The 18,513-nt window shown below is 41.7% G+C and overlaps 1 protein-coding gene across 1 annotated transcript in view; it reads left to right on the top strand.

Annotated features, from left to right (window-relative positions):
- afg2a (AAA ATPase AFG2A) overlaps window positions 1–18,513 on the top strand; it is a 215,237-nt gene that overhangs the window by 160,885 nt on the left and 35,839 nt on the right. The window contains exon 16 of the mRNA XM_084719790.1: window positions 15,635–15,799. Coding sequence (XP_084575916.1) covers window positions 15,635–15,799 — 165 coding nt within the window. The remainder of the gene's footprint in view (window positions 1–15,634; window positions 15,800–18,513) is intronic.

Here is an 18,513-nt window from a genome sequence, read left to right as displayed (position 1 = left end):
TAGAACTTTATCACTGTAAAAACAATCGGAGAATAATGTTTTATTTCTCTGATTCACTGCTTTGTTCTCACTTCCAGCACTAGCTCTCCTAATTCACAGTCTGTGTCCCTCGCCCTCGCTCTCACCGTTGAGCTGGGGAGAAGGGGCCAACTTTGAATGGTGTGTTTACAAAAACGGCTGCATATTCTACCTTTAACTATGATAGAAAAGCAATGAATCCTCACATTAGGTAAAGCTGTCCTTACTATACAGTCTGCTCTCAGCTGACAGCTGTGTGAAAGGTGTCATGCTGACATCATGATAGAAGGATGAGGCAGGTGAGACAGAAGGAGACAGCATCTGTCCTGCTTTATGTCTCTTTATTAATATGTCTCCTACTTTCTGTCTCTTTGGACACGCACACCTACGCACCTCTGCAGAGACACATACCCCCCTCTCTCACCCCGGCCCTGTCTCAGCTCAGGATGAAGGTAAACAAGCTAATGTTTAGATTTCACGGAAGTGGAAACTGATCCGGCCGAGTCGGCTCTGTCACTCAGCAACGTGCCTGTTTATGTTTGTCTCCTCGGTAAGTATCTGTGAGTGGCAGCATATGTGAGCATTCAAGTTCGTGTGTGTGTGTCTGTGTGTGTCTGTGTGTTGCGCACATACACACATTCCTCAGTATGAAGCCTTTGTGTGTTGCAAACAGGTTGCTGGTGGCCTCCACCAACACTGAGCAGGGTCTCATGGTGATGGTGATGTTGATAGTTACAGGAGTGATGGAGGTGATAATGGTGCTGATGGTGAAGCTGGCAGTGCTGGTGTTGATTTTGTTGTAAGACTGCCAAACTGCTACTTCCCTGCTGCAATCAAGAGAGCCAAAATCTGTACTTGAAGTGACCTTTTTTTCCTTGCAGCCCCCCCCCACTTGCACCTAAGAAAGGCTTAGCTCCTCCCAGTCCACAGACACACCGAAATAATAATGATTCATCCAAAGCTTTACTGTCAGAAATTAACTTAAATTGTAATTGTTTGCATTCTTAGAACCTTCACTTTTGGTAAATGTTTCTTTTCTAGTATAAGCTTAATATTTTTATCATTATCACAGAGCTTGAGAGGTCACAGAGGTGTGACCTGCTAGTATTTTTGAGTGAGGATGAAAAATGTATCCTTTGTAATAGGTCTGTACACAGACTTTGTTAAAAATTGCCATTTTAGTTAATGTGCAAATCTAATTTTGACAACCCCTGCGGGGCCCCCTGTGATTTCTGAGGCACTGCTTGCATGTCGGCTTGTTTGAGTCTAGAATTGCTCCGTATTCATCCGCCTCGAATGCAAAATATTTTCACACATGACTCTTAGTACCTTAGTACCTGTACCTTCGTACCTATCCTGTGCCCCCGTCAGTTCCGCCAAGAATCGACACGGCTCGCCGAGGGATAAGTAGCATATTCTGTTCTGACGGTACCAGAAAAAAGCAAGTATCAAATTATTTTGTTCGTGTTGGTATCAAATTGGTATCAGAAGTATCGTTTCTTGTGACAACCCTAGTCTAGGAGTGATCCTGTAGATTGCAAAGACCTCGCATCACCCTTCCCTTCCAAGTGTGTAGGAGATGATACTCCTGACGCTCGTCTGTGGAGCGACCTGCCTGAGGAACTTCAGCTTCCTATACCAGGATCTTTATATAAATTGCTTTTGAAGAGTCCTTTGTATAATTCTTATAATTTAAATTTTTTATAACACCTTATTCTTGAAGTTGCTCTGAGGTCTTGCACTGCTTTATGTATGTTAGGTTTTATTGCACAAATTGTTTTAACATTATATCCTTGGTATTGTATTTGTAGTTCTTAATCATGCATTGTCTTTAAGTTTCATTCTTCTTTTATTCCTAATGACTACAATTTTTCAGTCATTACTATTGTTGTGTTTTACATGTAAAGCTCTTTGTGATGTTATTTTTGGAATGCTATACACATTAACTTTATTACAATTATTATTATTGGCCACAAAACATGTAAGGTCCTCTCTAGAGGCAGTGTTTAGTTTGTCCATTCTGGGCTACTGTAGAAACATGGTGGCCTCTGCAGTAGAGGACAAAGCCCTCAGTAAATATAAACTGCTCATTCTAAGGTAAGGAAAACACAAAGATTCTGATCATACAGTGTTGAAAACATATATATGAATATTATTTTTCAGTTTCCTCTATATTCTGTCAATAGATCCACGGAAATCTTGTACATTGGACCTTTTAAATAGCAAAAGCACAGGTGAACACATGACAATATTGGTTACATGAAAACTAACCAGATGATGAAAACATGTGAGCATTGCTCGGTTCCACTGCATTGAAAAACGAGACCTGATTGATGGATACTTTACTTTTTTTTTTGTCAAGTTTGCACTGTTGCTGTTTGAAGCACTTTTGCAGGTTTTTGCCTGTCTGCCACAAATCACATGACTTTACTTAGAACCTTTTTCCAAGGCATGTTCTAGTGTTTCATTTATTTTTGGATTTTGAATCTGTTTTTCCAGGCATACAAGTGACTTTACAGACACCTGCTCGAGGTAATTTATCACAGTGAAACTTTGTATCTGATTGAAGTCTACACTGTTAACATCTGATCTTCACTCTGATGGATTGTCTTATCTCAAGCGAGTTTAAAGTCTCTAAAAGTGAATTTTAAGACCATATGGAAATAAATGAAAAACCACGGCTGTCTTGAAAAAATTAAGAAAACTAAATAAAATACTGCAATACTAATATAGCCTTAAACAGACAGCTGGGATGTGTGATTTGTAGCAAATGGGTGAAAATGTGCAAAAACACTTGTACAGCCTAGTCCTTTAAAATTGCCATAAGTGCGAGGTGAATCTCAGCCTTGTGGCTCTGTCAGATTCTTCAAAGCAATAATCCCTGAAGTCCTCCTCTTCTCTTTCTTTTTTTTTTCCACCACTACATGAAGAGGACGACAAGGGCTGTCAGAGAAACACAAAGCACTCAGGGTTGCGTGTTAGGAGCCGCCTGAATGGCACCAGGCCTAACGAGAGCCCGGCAGGGACCCCGAGGTGGGCCTGGCACCTGCAGTCTGTCTCTGGAGGGAAGTGGGGGCTCTTTGTGTGTGTGTGTGTGTGTGTGTAGGAAGGGGATGTGAGGTTTGTGTGTGTTTCTGTGTGCTGTCAACAGAGACTATGCATTTTTACATGCATGTTTACAGGGGATGTAGTTTGGAAGTCACTGTCAACAGCCAAAAATTAAAGCTCTGTTATCAGAGTGGTGATGATCACTTGTTGAAGCAGAAGATAGTTAAATAATTGTCCATAAAGCCTCAGGGTGAATGAAGTTACTGTACTGGAAGCACAATATTTATGAATTAATTTCATTTATCCTTTATTTTAGCAGGTCCCACTGAGACCAAGGTGTCTTTTCCAGGGGTGCCCTGCAGCAATAAAGTGGAATAAAATACTTATATAAACACAGCGGTGCACATTTATATAGATATTTACATATGCACAAATACCTACCTAACAGTTGCAAGTACATTTTTCTTGTACTTTTCCTGTCCCCCCAGTCCAGCGACATCACGTGTTAGCATGAAGGGCCAAAAAGCTAGTGGACCTAGCAGAAGGTTGGAGGCAGGGCCGAGGGCTGGACGCTAGCAAGTAGTGCCAAAACATGGAGGCTAGCAGACCTAGCTAAAGCTTGGAGGCTAGCAGGCAAGGCAAAGGACTAGAGGCTAACAGGCAGTGTTGAAACCTGGAGGCTAGCAGACCTAGCTGAAGCTTGGAGGCTAGCAGGCAAGGCAAAGGACTAGAGGCTAACAGGCAGTGTTGAAACCTGGAGACTAGCAGACCTAGCTAAAGCTTGGAGGCTAGCAGGCAAGGCAAAGGACTAGAGGCTAACAGGCAGTGTTGAAACCTGGAGGCTAGCAGGCATTGCCGAAACCTGGAGGCTAGCAGACCTAGCTGAAGGCTGGAGACTAGCAGGCAGTGCGGAAACCTGGAGGCTAGCAGATCTAGCTAAAGGTTGGAGGCTAGCAAGCAGGGCCAAGGGCTAGAGGCTAGCAGGCAGTGCCGAAACCTGGAGGCTAGCAGACTGAGCTAAAGGTTGGGGGCCATTCTATAACAACACACTTGCAGGCAGGGCCAAGGGCTCTCTCTATATTCTATTTTATATGTCATCAATTAGTCAGCTGACAGAAAATTAACCCTTAACTAGTTTGATAATCAGGTTCCAGCCTCACAAAAGTGGGATTTGCATCTTTTCTTTGTCTTACATTATTGTTGACTGAATGTCTTTGGGCTTTGGACTGTTGGTTGGATAAAACAATACATTTTATAAGGCCCACCTTGGCTCCCTGAATCGGACCCTGAAAACATTAGTTGCAGCCCTGTGTCACCAAGATGATCATGTGTGAGAATACACAGCTGTGAAGTCATATTTCTTTTCATGTGAAGTCCTCAGACACACACGCACACACACACACACACACACACACACACACACACACACACACACACACACACACACACACACACACACACACACACGTACCGCTGATCAGCTTTGCTTGTTGTTGTTGGATTTAGACCATTCTATATTCACACACTTGTATGCATAAACACAAACACACCAGACAAATACAAGTACTGACAAAAAAAAATCTGAATAACCGCTAGAGGAAAAACATCGGCCACCGGTTGTTTCTGCCGATTTGACTGAAGCAGTGAGTCCACCGTGGAGTTTGGAGGTTGCCCACAGGCTCTGGGGCGGATTATGGAAACCAGACCTGGCGGGTTTACACCAAACGCAAGGCTCCGTAGAATTAAACTGCGAACTGTGGACAGCTCACAGGAAACGCCTCTTTGTAAAACAAACATACATGTATTTTATGGCAGCCGCTTTACTGCTTTTTTATTTTGGGCTCCAATGAGTCGACATTTCAACATGGCCTCGGTCTAATTTCCTCTGCTTTTCTTCACCTTTTTTTTTTTTTTTTTTTTCTGGTGGGCGCCCCTTCCCACACACGCACACACTCTGCCCACCTATTCCTATCAAAATAAGACTGCTTTTTTGGCAGTGGCCATTTTTATTTTTGTGGAAGTGTGAGGGCCAGGCAGCCTGGGTTGTTTTGACAGATTCAGGGACTTTATTGTGGCCCCCAGGGCAGCTGTAGGGGTGTGTGAGTGCCCCCGCCCTCCACCCGAGACCCAAAAGGAGAGCAACACAGCTGCTGCTACCCCCACCCCCCCAATCTCAGCCTCCTCACCTGGTCTCCATATGACTGTGTCAAACGCACGCACACACACAAACACACACCATAAAAGGTAAAAAAAAGGTGTGACATCTAATTCTGCTCTACAACAATTCTGCTCTGTGGTCTTACTGGCATTAGAGTCAGACTCCTGCTGGGGTCACACATACTAAAAATTATAACGTGTAAATTCATGACACTGTACATGTGGGACAAAAACTAACACCCAACTGTCCACAGATTAAAGGAACATTCCACTTTATTACATCATAGGTCTTATTTCCATCATCATTCCCATCAGTAATGATAACACTGACTGCACTAAGTTAATTGCTGAAATCTGGCAAGATATCAAAAGATCATGCAGGTTTTAAAGGGACAATTCACCCCAAAATCAAAAATGCATATTTTTATTCTTGATTTATCCATCTAGATAGTTTGGTTGGTTCGGTTGGTTGCTGTGTTTTGGAGATATCAGCTGTAGAAATGTCACCTCTCCTCTCCTCTTTGATATAATGGGACTAAATGGCACTCAGCCTGTGGTGCCCAAAGCTTCAAAAAGTATAATTGTCTCTTTCCAAAGTAACATTCAATGAACTGGGACTGTTTACTTCTATTATGTGGCAGCAAACACAACACACAGCCTAACCTAACAGACTGGGATGATACATTTATTTCCTGATTTGGATGCATGGCGATTGTAGTGCAATTTGATATTATGATTTACTGAAATTTTTGTTTGCTTTTTTTAACACTAGACCACAGGAAAAAGTTGAATCATACACTTTCAGAGACTGTATATTATGAGTCATATTTCTGAAAACCGTGCATATCATGTCAGTCAGACTTTGGCTTTTATTTCACCAGCATCATTCTGATACTGAAGTTATAATATTAAATAAAATACTTCTTCTGTTCCTGCTCATCAAGCTGGTGCAATAAGAAAATAATAAATATAATAAGATATACGCCTTTAAATGAACTTCCTTCACACATGCAATTGAACTTGAATTGTGAATTCTTTGTGAAACTGTGAATTTTGAGTTTCGACCCTTTGGGGTTGCTGTTGCTAATCAGTGTTGAGTGTTTCAGAGTAACAGACTGAGTTAGCAGTTTGAAGTCAGCAGGTATAAGTTTGTTTCCACAGATCAGAGGAAGTATGTGCCTAAAGGTCTGAGCAAACATGTTGCGTGTCAGTAAGAATTCCAATTGTAAGTTAGCACTGAGCTAATGGACTGAGCATTAGTTATTTACATACACGTAAAAAAAAGATTCAGCAATCCAAAAAATCAATTCAGGAATCTAAAAAAAAAGAATCACGGTATTTAAGAGATTTTTTTTTCTCCCACCCCTTTAAACTGATATACAAATATTTATTTCTCTGTTTCATCGTGGATTTGATGTTCACAATGAAGGATCATCAGGGGGAATATCGGGTGTGTCAAGGAGTTTACTGAGTCCTTACAGATTTTAATCCATACTTAGTAACATCCCTGTAATAACCCTGAATCATTCTCTTATATGGTCATTCCTATAGGATCTAGTGAAAATATGTCTATTCATGTTGCTAGTAAAATCTGTTTGCGGATGTTTCTCCAAAATTATATGTATTTTTTTGTGAAGTGTGCAGTTCTTTTGCAGTGTATTTTGTAGGAAAATACTAGAAACTTACAACCCTTTCTTTGTTTTCCAAATGGCTTGCTCTACCATTCCAAGTTAGTCATTTTCCAAGAAGAAAAATCACCTGTTCAGATGGTTTATACCTCCTTTTGAAACTACAAATCTTGACTTCCTCCTGGCTGTGAGTATGTGGGACAGTAGGGGGTTAACAGCGCCAGAGTTATTTGGTTCTTGGACACGGTGGCCTCGCCTGCCGGATGCAAGTTTGACTCAAGGGCAAAATCCAGAATGAAAGCCTCTCATGTTTTTGACTGGTTGCCAACTCTCTCCCTCTCTCTCTCTCTTCTCTCTGTTGCTTGCTCGCTCTCTCCCCCTGTCACTCTCATCCCTCTCTCTCTCCCCTCCGCTGTCCCCTCCCCTCTCTCTCTGATTTACTCTCTCTTTCTCCCCGCTCTGTTCCTCCTCTGATCCTCTCCCACATCAAAATCAGGACTGACATAAAGCAGGTCCAGTGTCCCTCTGAACACAGCGTGGCCCCGTCCAAAATTATGTCATCTTTTTTAGAGAGATGTGGTGTGCAAAACTCCTCAGTTGATAGTATAAATCTGCTTCGGTTACGAGTCAATATCTGTGGGATTTGAAGGAAGTGAAAAACAGAACAGGGCTGATAGCCTGTTTTGTACTCTGACATACAGCAGAGGGATGAACTGAAACTCATGGGTGTTTTTCACACACGTTGAGAGCTTTTCCTGCGGCCATGGACATGCTCTCCAAGAGACTGGTTTGAAGGGTGAAATCTGCTGTCAAATCCGGATGCTCTTCACAAAATCCAGTTCTGGTTCACCTCAAAATGTGGCTCCAAAAAGCTGCTGGAGTTCAGACCACATGTGAAAGGCAACAGCTTCGTTTGCCAGAGACTGAATAACTGTATGCATCAGTAATAAAAATACAGTCAAATTAAATTAATCATTGCAATAGCTGATTAATCATTGTGTGAAGCGCACTGAGTTCAAGGCACAGAACACTTGTCTGGTGGCTCATTTTAGGCGTCTGTTGCATTAATCAGTCCTCCTCAACAATTCACACAAATTCAACCGATCTGCGTGAATTCTGCACAACCTGGCAGTTTTTGTCAGATCACCACAACTCTGCTGCAAAATTTGACCAATCACTGTAGCTTCCTGCTCCCCGAATCATAGTAGTTCCCCACACTAACACCATACATGTACATCCCAGTGAACAGACTTTTATTGTTTTGGTATCTTGTTTTTCGTCATGGGTACTGAAAAGAACACAAGGTTTGTCATTGTTTATGACCCCCCAGGTTCTCTTCTTCATGGACAAATAAAGCTTTTTGCTTTGCAGTAAGCACTCCCTGTAATTTAATTGAGAAAGTGCCTGAAAACATTACAAAATGAACCCAGTTTCTTAGAAAAACTGCCTTGAAATCAGAATTTTTGGCTGCTGCCCCAAAAAAACTTGCAAAATCCTGGCTGGACCAATTCATACAGGCCACACACCCAGGCATGACTTGACAAAAGTCGAACAATTTAAGAAATGACAGGCATCTTTCATGTTATGGAAGGTGCAAAAATAGCACATTGTACAGAAGTGACGTTGATGCCATGGATCCATGTTGCACAATCAGAAAAATTCTCATCTTTGATAACAAACTCATTTCCAATCCTATGGACCATGTGTGACAACGCTTTTTTTTTTTTTTAAAGTATCATTTAATGTTTATTTGCAAATGGACAAGTATGTAGCATAAACCAGTGCCACACACCATAGCATTTAGTGCCTAGGCTTATTTCCAATGCCCACCCCTGATTGGGCTTTTAAAATACATAAAACTCAACAACAAATGCATAAGAGACAGTACAAAACACAAGGTCAACAATAAGTGTGTACATTAAAAACACAAAACTCAACAAGAAAGTACAGAACAATACAACACACTACAGCAAGCAAGTTGGTGAGGAATTCCACACATTGATGCCCCGAAAACAAAAAGCTGTTTATCTAAATGAGGATTTACATAGAGGTGCCTTTCAATTGGTCCACGTGTTGCTGACCACAAGGCTCTGAGAGGAACTGCAAGATCACTGAGCACTTGAGGAGCCTGATTATGTAGTTTTAGATTTGCAGATTGAATTTATGAAAACTAAACATTTATTTTTTCCTAAGAAACGATGGCAATGATTGTAGCGTCTCTCTAAAGCACAACCTCAGCTGCTACTTTTACTGATTGAACAGCAAAGTAGACTGCTTTTGCAGCTGCAGAAGACAAAAATACATTACAATACAAGAGTCGATACCTGAAAGATTGTCTTTACCCTGATGATAGCCAACATTTGCTGTCACATAGGCAGCACTCTGTATTAATTTCCCAGATCTGAACTGTAGAAGCAGACCTCTTTGACCTCTCTGTCAGCTCTTGGTTCCCATCACACTCTCTGCATTTTTTGTTTGGTGTGTGTTCTGCATAAATCCAGGGTGGCCCATCTCCGAGTCAGTATGACTCACCAAGGCCTCCGAGGATTGCGGACTGACAGGTTAGGAAACCACATACAGCAAATGCCTTGGGGCAGGGAACAAAGTCAACTCATGTCTCCTCAGGCAAGCCACTTATTGTGCCAGACAGCCTGCTATCACCCCTGCACGCTGGAAAAGAAAAGCACCAGCAAAAAGAGTTTTTAAAGAAAAGAGATTTCACCAGATGTGCAGGGAAGAATTAGTCATCATGTTCGGTATCATGGACCCAGTGTTTCCTCTCATTTTTCATTTCATCTGAGGGGAGTGTGAGCAGCAAGGCAGATCTGATCTTGATTTGGCCGCTCCACGCCTGAGCTTCCATCTAAGAATAAGGCACCTGAAATTGCGGGGGCGTCCGTTTGTAAACAGTTTGTAGACGTAGCTCAGAGCGGGTCAGATTGAAGCCGGCCAAGAATGTGCTCAGCAACAACACTCCAAGGAGAAGATTCCCAGCATTCCCCGCTGGTTAGGGAGAGGTACCGGCCTTCACAGATAGGAAGTCGTCTGTCATTAGGGGGTAATCACTTCTTGAGGAGGATTGCAATGCCTGGAATGATTACTGTTGTTATCGGCAGTGAAACTTGGCGCAGAGAGAGCGGATGAGTTTTTTTTTTTTTTTTTTTTTCTCTCTCTCTCTCTCTCTCTCTCTCTCTTCTGTCTCTCTGTTTTCTCTCTTTGTGTGTTTTGATCAGCTTGACTGATCCAGCGTAGGCCCCGCTTGTTTTTCAAAACTTTCTCACCATCACACTTTGCTTGATTTCGCTCAGCAGGGTAGTCCGCAGCGCACACTCTCCCAGAGTTAGTGGTGTATAAATGCTTCAATGTTGACTTAAAGCTAGTTGGTATTTCTTACCTAGGGGCATTTCTAATTACTAATGGCTCATGTGTAATGATGCCTATCATGTCAGTGGTGCAACAAGGTGGATGCTATCCGTCATGCAGGCTCCTGTTGGAAAAACAGAGAATTTATACAACCGTGTTTGTCTGTGGTGTTTTGTTTTTTTTTTTTGTTGTTTTTTTTTTGTCTCCCACGCCACTTATCTGTGTTTGTTTGTAGGGTTTTGGTCCTGTAGTCCTTTCAAGTGGCTTGTCTGGGTCCCTTGGTGTGGCTGTTTTTGTCCTCTCCTCTCCTTTCTCCTTCCCTCCCTCCTTCTCCTTCTCCTTGCCTTCTGCCAGTCGAGCCAAGACTTCAGGTGGAATGATGCCGTTACGAAAAGAGCCCGTCAACGCTTGCCCAACATGCCAAGCCAAGTATTTGTCTCTCGGGGTCCCCCCCCCCTTACCTCCTCCTCCTCCTCCTTCTCCTCTCCTACTCACACCCCCACCCCCACCCCCACCCCCGGATCCTTGAGAACAGGAAGTGTATCTTGTTAAGTGATGGATGGGCCCCCTGCTCTTGCTGAGAGGAAAGGAAAAAAAAGCCTTTCTTTCCCTCCAGGGCAGTCAGATGAGTTTAGCAGTCTCAAAGCTGAGGGTCGGCTCTGCTTTTTGGGAGCGCCTTGGAACCCTTGGAGCCTGAGCGCCTGGAAGCCACGGGCACTTCTCCATTATGTGTGCAGAGAGAATTAACGGCTGATAAAGTAGCAGGCGGCTTCTTTGCACCAGAAAAAAAAAATGGATCGGAAATTAAAAAGCTGAAGAGCGTTTACCGGAATTGTGTATTTATGTGCATGCTCGCGTTTGTTTGTCAGCGTGCATGGGAGTGTCTGTGTGAGTTATTTAGCCGGGGGTCAGCAGGTTTGTGTTGGCATGCAGCCGCCAGATACTTCCAGGGAGAGCAACTCAGGAAGTGTCCCTGGCACGTCCCCTGCATAGTGCAATGCGCACCGCCGTGACTGGCTAGACCTGCTGTGACAAACAACCACAGACAGCAATCCCCATTGCACCCGTCTCACCTCCTGCACACACACAAACCTATTATTTCCACTAACCTGTGGGAAGAAGTGTGACATCAAACCAACTCTCATGTGTTGTTTTATAGTTGTTTTGCCAGACGCATCTTATCAAGTTCCCTAAGTCTCAAGTCCTCATGACCTTAATTTAACGCTGCAGCCCTCGAACCTGCTGTCCAACCATCTATATCCCAGCAGGTCTTCCAGACAGCCACCCTCACCCTGCTCTGAATCGCGGTGACGTTATTCCTCTATGCCGACGGTTCGTCACCCAGGGCCAGACCCTCTCCTCGAACGAGTGGAAGAATCCGCAGACCTGAAAAACAAGAACATTTCCTCTCATGATCCATTGCTCCTTTGTCAGCCATGGCTCTGTTGTGGTTACCTAAGGGTAGCTACTAATGTTTGTCTCCAGTTTCCATCCTCTCATGTTCCATACACATACACAGGAACACAAAAAAGCAACAGATAAAAGGCAGGAAAACTGTCCATCGCCCCAGTAAATGGGAATTGGTTATCCAGAGGGGAAATAAAGCAAACCATAAAACAAAACTCTTAAAACTGCATCCGGCACACTTTGCAAGCAGATGGACTTAAAAAGTAACACGACAAAGACCATTTGATGGTTTCTGTCATGTAGTACCTTGAATATAGAACTGCACCTCACAGTGTTTCACTATCAGTGAGGTTCAAAGATAATTCTCAACATAAAACAGCAGGTGACAAAACAATGTCACATCAAGGACCATTTATTAGATTTTCTGGAGATTTTGATTAAATCAGGTGATCATTGAGAGAGTTAGCCCAGTTGTCGTGCAATTGTGGATGTCCAAATTTCCGATTTTTCTAAGCACTTAAAGGGCTGTCAGTGTTGGCGTAAAAGTTGAGGTTTAATGTTCATCCTTTCAACATAAGAGAAAACGAGTGAGCATTTAGTCTATAACTAGGCTCCTCAACATTTTTCCGGCCAGGGAAGTTTAGCTGATAGAGAGATGGAGCAGGGACCCCCTGCGACATATATTGCACTGAATATTTTTCAGGTCGTCTTTGGTTTGTGTTTACCTGTAGCTGATACGGCTAATGTTCGGTGCATTAGCTCCATTCTCTGCACTTTGCTGGTGCTTTCTGAGGTGGTTGGTATGTCAGTCTCTTGCTCATGAAGTTACAAACAACCACTGTGGCTCAGAGGAGTGTCTGCACACTTGGGATAATAATACAGGTAATTGGCTGATATGTTTGCCGTTATGGATAGGTGCTGCACAGTGATTTAGTAGCTTGGCTCACTCAATTGCACAAGGAATTTTTTTCCATTGTTGTTTTCGTTCTTGTGATTTATCTTTGCTAGTAATATGTTGGATTCATGTTGGAAACCCCCTGCAGTAACTATGGGGACTCCCAAGGGGTCTCAGGGCCCCCTTTTAGAGATCCATCATCTGTAAAATGTCAGAAAAGTATGAGAATACTTATCCCGGTTTCCCAGAGCCCAAGTTGGCATCATTAAATGGCTTGTTTGGTCTGATCTGCACTCTAAAAACCAAAAAGATTCAGTTTGCAGTGGTGTAAAAACAGCAAATCTTCACATTAAAGAAGATGGAACCATTTTGACATTTCTTGCTTGAGTACTTTTTATTCATCCCAACTTGTGCGCTTGCTAAAACTTCTTAACAAATTGTTCTGTTTTACCCATCGTGCAAGCAGTTTGATATTCTATAAATTTCTGTTTCATAATCTGTTTCTATAAAAGAAAGCAGGAGTCTGTCAGGCTTGGGAGATACATGGTGCATACAGAGAAGCAGGAATAGCAGTGTGATGACTGTGTAAACAAGAGTTCAAAGGCTGCTGATCCGGTCCCTCCAACCTTCACTGATCACTCCTGACATGACCTCCTGCATGGCTTGCGTCTGTGTGTGTCTCCTGCCTCGTCTCCGCCGGCCGGGGTTTAGCCCCGCTGTGGCCTGTCTGGCGCAGAGCCAGGGGCTCCACTGTCTTTACAACCAGGCCTCACTGAGTCTCAGGAGAAGAACAACAATGAAACTGTCAGTTCCAGTTGATGTTTGTTTTTCTGTTGATTCTCTGTTCCAGCGCTGAAATTAAATGCTAATTCACGGCGAGCGAAAATGCATATTGGTGTTTTCGCACGCCGCTCTTCTTTGGGCTGGCCGGCCGGTCAGATGGATACCCGACCCAAACCAAACAATACCATACCATCCCGCAGCTTGTCACAGCCTGGCTGAGGAGAGCGCATGGAGACAGGGCATATTTGTCTGTCCGTCTGCCTGTCTGTGTTTGAGAGGCGCCTGCCACTTAATGACGTCTGACAAGCGAGACAGCGGCAGCTTTGGGTACTCAAGGACTGTTTTGGGGTCACAGAGATGTGATCTGTAGGAAGTGGAGGGTTTATCAGATAACGTCGACATTGTCTCCACGCTGACTGCAAGAAGTGGAAAACTTGGATTTCACACGTTGCTTTTTAGGCTTTTGCTTCACGGCCCTGTTTAAAGAGGTGTTCAATCAATCGAGGAGCAGAGCGTGCTTCACTTCCTATATCTCCATCATAAGCAGTAAGGAGGTCAAAGGTCAGAGCTGGAGTGTCCTGACAGTGCAGGAAATATGAACAGAAATGGAAATCAGCTAAGTCAGCAGTTATTTCTAACACACTGTAAAGCTGAATGCTCAAATGAATTATGTGCAGTGAGTAGTTCAAACTTTACATTTATTTAGAGGCTCTACTAACTTAAAAATGTTGAGTGCCTGGAGAATTTTCTTTCTTTTGTGTTTATTAAACTAATAATTTTTGATTATTGATGGAGATAAGGTCCCCAAAAAGGTCCTTAAAACATGAATATTTTAAGAAATGTAAAAAACAATTTTAATTACTATACTATTGTTTTTATATTGAGTTTACTGAACATGTAATAATGAGCTTTTATACTTACTATATACAGATACTATATACTAATACAAATGTATTCAGTCCTGTTAATGTATTGTAATGAGAGGGATGAATGAAAATTGCATTTAGAGAAAATGTTTGATTTCACTTAATCATTAGTTTTAATTGAAATGTAATCAAATATTACATGTAACACTAACTCTAAATATTTTAGCTCTGATAACCTTTTGAGTTTATGAACTCAAGAGAATTACAGCAACTGATTGTCTCAATTTTTAAAATTTTTTGTATTGCCTACTTATTTGGGTTTGAAGTGCGCTCCTAAAGTTTATATGACAAACTACCACAAAGGAGTAAAAGAGACAAGATCAGAATACTTCCTAAAGTTCCTAAGACAATGGGCCTCATGCAAGAGCATTTTAATTTTCTTACCTTAAATTTCTCTTACTTTTTTTCTTATGTATGAACTCATATAAAACATACCATCTCAGATTCAGCAAATGCTTGTAGCCTCACATAATAATTAAATAATTTAAGTGGATGATACTTTTAAATTAGCAGAAATAATGTCCCAATAATACCATATAAGAGTAAAAAGATTAACTTCTTGTGTTGGAGTTTGACATCCTGCTTTCAGAGATCCATGAAAGAAAATCTGTTATTTTAACAGTGTCAGTAGTAGACCTGCTACAGCAAAGAGTAAAGCTGCATGTGAAAATATATGGCCAATAGACCTAACAATAAGTAATAATACATCATTAAATTGTTGAAAGGTTTTATCTGTAAATTTACACTTAGATTACAATTTGAAATGCATCCAAACAGAATAATATCAACATGATTGTTGAGTGCAATCTATTTTTCAAACTCAAAATGTCTTCAAGCTAATGAAATATACAGTCATTAGTGAAAAACTTCAGTTTGGACAACAGCGGACTAATTGCACAACTCCCATGTCAGGTCTGGACCTTGTGAATTGTGTTCGTATCCCAAAGAAAATTCAGAAGACGTGAAAATGGGTGAATGCGACAGATTCGTCATATCAGTCGTAAACACCACAAGAACAAATCTGTTCATATGAGTGGTTCTTGCATGAGACACAGTAATTTCCTTCTTCAGTGGACCAGTTCTGACCTTGAACCCGACTGTGCAGAGAAATCTGTTTGAACACATTTCACCTGATCCATGTCACCTAACATCCCTCAACAATAGTTTTGCTTCCTTCACCAAAATCCAAACAACTAACATCTCAGAACTCAGTACCAAAGTGATGATGTGCAAAAGATGAGCTGGTTTAAATAAGATCATTTTCAGTTGAATTTAACGTGTTAACCCCGGCAAGCCACAGAAGATTTCACTGATGCTCAGTACTGATGTGAAAATGTTAACTTGACAGACGTTGTGAAATATGAAGGTTATCCAGAGGCTGACTGTCCTTTTTTTTTTCTGTCCCACAGGCTCTGATGCGTCCAGGCCGCCTTGACCGAATCGTCTATGTGCCTCTTCCAGATGGTCCGACCCGACATGAGATCTTTTCTCTCCAGTTCCGCAACATGCCCGTGGCCCAAAACGTGTCTCTGGATAACTTGGTGAATCAGACCAACAAGTATTCTGGAGCAGAGGTGAGTTACATTTTCTCTGAACGGTTTATGAGTGCAACAGGAAAAGAAAATAATCCTGAAAATAATCCCGTTTCCTAAAATGACAGAAAAGTGTCACCAGAAAGGGGTTTATGAAATTAAAGATAACGGATGACTTCAGAGAATTGTCTTCATCATAAAAAGAATAGAATATACAGAAAGAATATACAGGCCATGAGCTCTGCCTATTCAAGATTCAAGAACTTGTCATTGTACCAGCACAACAAAACTGCAGTTGTGTCATTCTCTAATGATGTTTTGTATTGAGAATTACACATATTTCTAAAAAATTTCAAAAAGATTTGAATCATTAGGCAGAGACCCCCCAGTCAACTGAAAATTCATCCAGTCGAGAAGTCATTTTTTTTCTTTGTCAGTGTCCATTACAATAACAGGATAGAGCAAAAATGTACAAAATAACATTTCAATGAGGAATTATAAATGCAACCGAGACTCAAAATCATCACAAACTGCGAAACTGACTGATGGAAGCAGAGAAGAGTGACAGAAATGGAGTGCAGGTGACACACTGACACTTTACAACATTATGGAAAGGATCGCTGTAGTAAGATACATTTTGTTTAACCATAAACAGCTGTTTTATTGCTCTTGCTGCACTTAACTCCTTTTGCAAAACCGTCATTTCCACGTCATCATCATGAGAATCTTTCAAACTCGAATAAAACAAAACGAAACTCACCAAAAACACCCCCGATTTTTAAATTGCTTGTTTCTGCTTTAGTAAAGTTTTACAAATATAAAAACTACATGGGTCAAAAAATTCATGATAGATTATAATTAGTTAGTTATAGTTATAATTGAGCTTGTTTGCAGTTCGAGGTGTCCTGCCAACAGACGTCTCTTTTATTATGGTGGTTTATGGGGAAAACACTTTTTGGGTCATAGGGCAGTTTTTAGCTGCAATACTGTGAATGGCCACTGGGAAAAATTCGAGGCAAGGCTGAGTGACAGTGCCCTGCCTAGGTTCATTTATTATATCATTTCACGTGTGATGGTGGTGATTTAACAGTGGCAACGTCTCCCATGATCCTGCACTACTTCATGACATCATAACAGTGTGTCTTTTGTGACTGTTTTGATTTAGAAACCACTAGCGGCAAAACTTGCATACTGTGCATTTAAAATCAAATCTGTGCCTTTGACAAAAAGAGATTTCCAGAGTTTGTTTTGTTTGGAGATTTATTTGAATTGTTGAGACAATCAAAGCCATGTTTGTTTCTCTCACCAGATTAGTTCTTTCTTGTCAGGTCATTGTGACGAATACTTTTTAGTTGAAACAAGTTTAATAATCTGAAGCAAGTGGTGCTTGGCCCGGCAGCCCAGCACTCACAGACCTACATCTTAACCTTCTGACTATTTGCTGACCCCCAAATAAGAAATTGTGACTGTGAGATGTTACTGTGCTTTTCCATGATGTCCGTGTAGATTCTGTACTGTGTCAGCCCCCGTGATCTCATGATGTCTGTGTCGTGTCTGTTCTGTGTGCGCCCTCGTGATCTCACAGCAGACTGGGAGTGATCGTACAAACACTCCTTTGTGTGACAGATTTGTCTCTTGGTCTCAGTCTGCCGCGTGATTCACATTGTCTTGAGCGGAGGAACTGCTACCGTGCAAAACACCAACTTTTTGGTCAGATAAACTTGCTTACCAACTTTAAGTTTGGTAGCTTTTAGTCTGGATTTGTTATTTACTGGATCAAGTTGTACTGGTTCTCTCTATCTGTCTTTTTTCTTGTCAGAGAAATCATGTTTGTCTTGACCTTCAACGTGACTCATAGTTTATATACCATTTAAAGGGGAAAAAACAGCATTCCCATCAGATGTACAGTATATCTTTTCGCCTGAATGTAAATCTTTGCTGTGTGTTTAGACTTCAAGGGTCACAGACATGATAGAAATGTCACGCTGGTCTCCTGACAGGCTCAGAAAACAACCGTTTTTAAACGATTCAGACACTAAGCGTGCCTTGGCAGGCCATGAAAACACACATTTCATTGTTGTCCCAGTCGTGCTTTCTGTGTGACATGTTGGTGCCATGAACAGAAGAATCTCTGTCTTTGATTTGACTGCCTGAGATGACACGCGAGCCAAGTGTTTTGATCTTCAAACTAAACCCTTAATCAGCTACTTATTATGAGCGATGGGGTCCCCGTATGCTTTTAGAAAAAAAGGTGCCACCTAGAACGATAAAGGGTTCTTTTGTACAAGTTTGACTTGGAACTCTTTTGGAGAGTCCAACCCTGAACCCAACAAGGGTTATACCAAGAGCCACCTATGAAAGGGCACAATCAGAATCCTTTATGAGAGGTTCTAAAGGAGAGCTCTTCTATGGTACAATGGTTCCACTCAGAACCCCCTGTGGGGGTTCCATCCAGAACCTTTACACCTTAAAAGGGTGCTAAGACAAATCCAGCCAAGGTGGTTTCTTCCATAAAACCTTTTATATTCAGAGGGTATTATCTAGGTCTCACCCAGGGGGTTCTGCTGAGAACCTATTTATATTGCAAGGGTTCTTACCCAGAACTCACCCAGAGGGTTCTGTTGAGAATCCTTTTCTATTCCAAGGGTTTTCTCTAGAACCTACCCAGGGTAGAACCCTTTTATATTATGGTACAAAGAACACTTGACAAAAGAGTTCTTCAAGTCTCTCAAAAGTCTTTGAAAAACTCTAAATTA

Source organism: Lutjanus erythropterus, chromosome 5, assembly GCF_056507025.1.
Source record: "Lutjanus erythropterus isolate fLutEry1 chromosome 5, fLutEry1.hap2, whole genome shotgun sequence".
Taxonomy (NCBI): Eukaryota; Metazoa; Chordata; class Actinopteri; order Lutjaniformes; family Lutjanidae; genus Lutjanus; species Lutjanus erythropterus.
The sequence above is the reverse complement of the archived record's forward strand: the minus strand, read 5'-3'. Positions and strand labels throughout refer to the sequence as shown.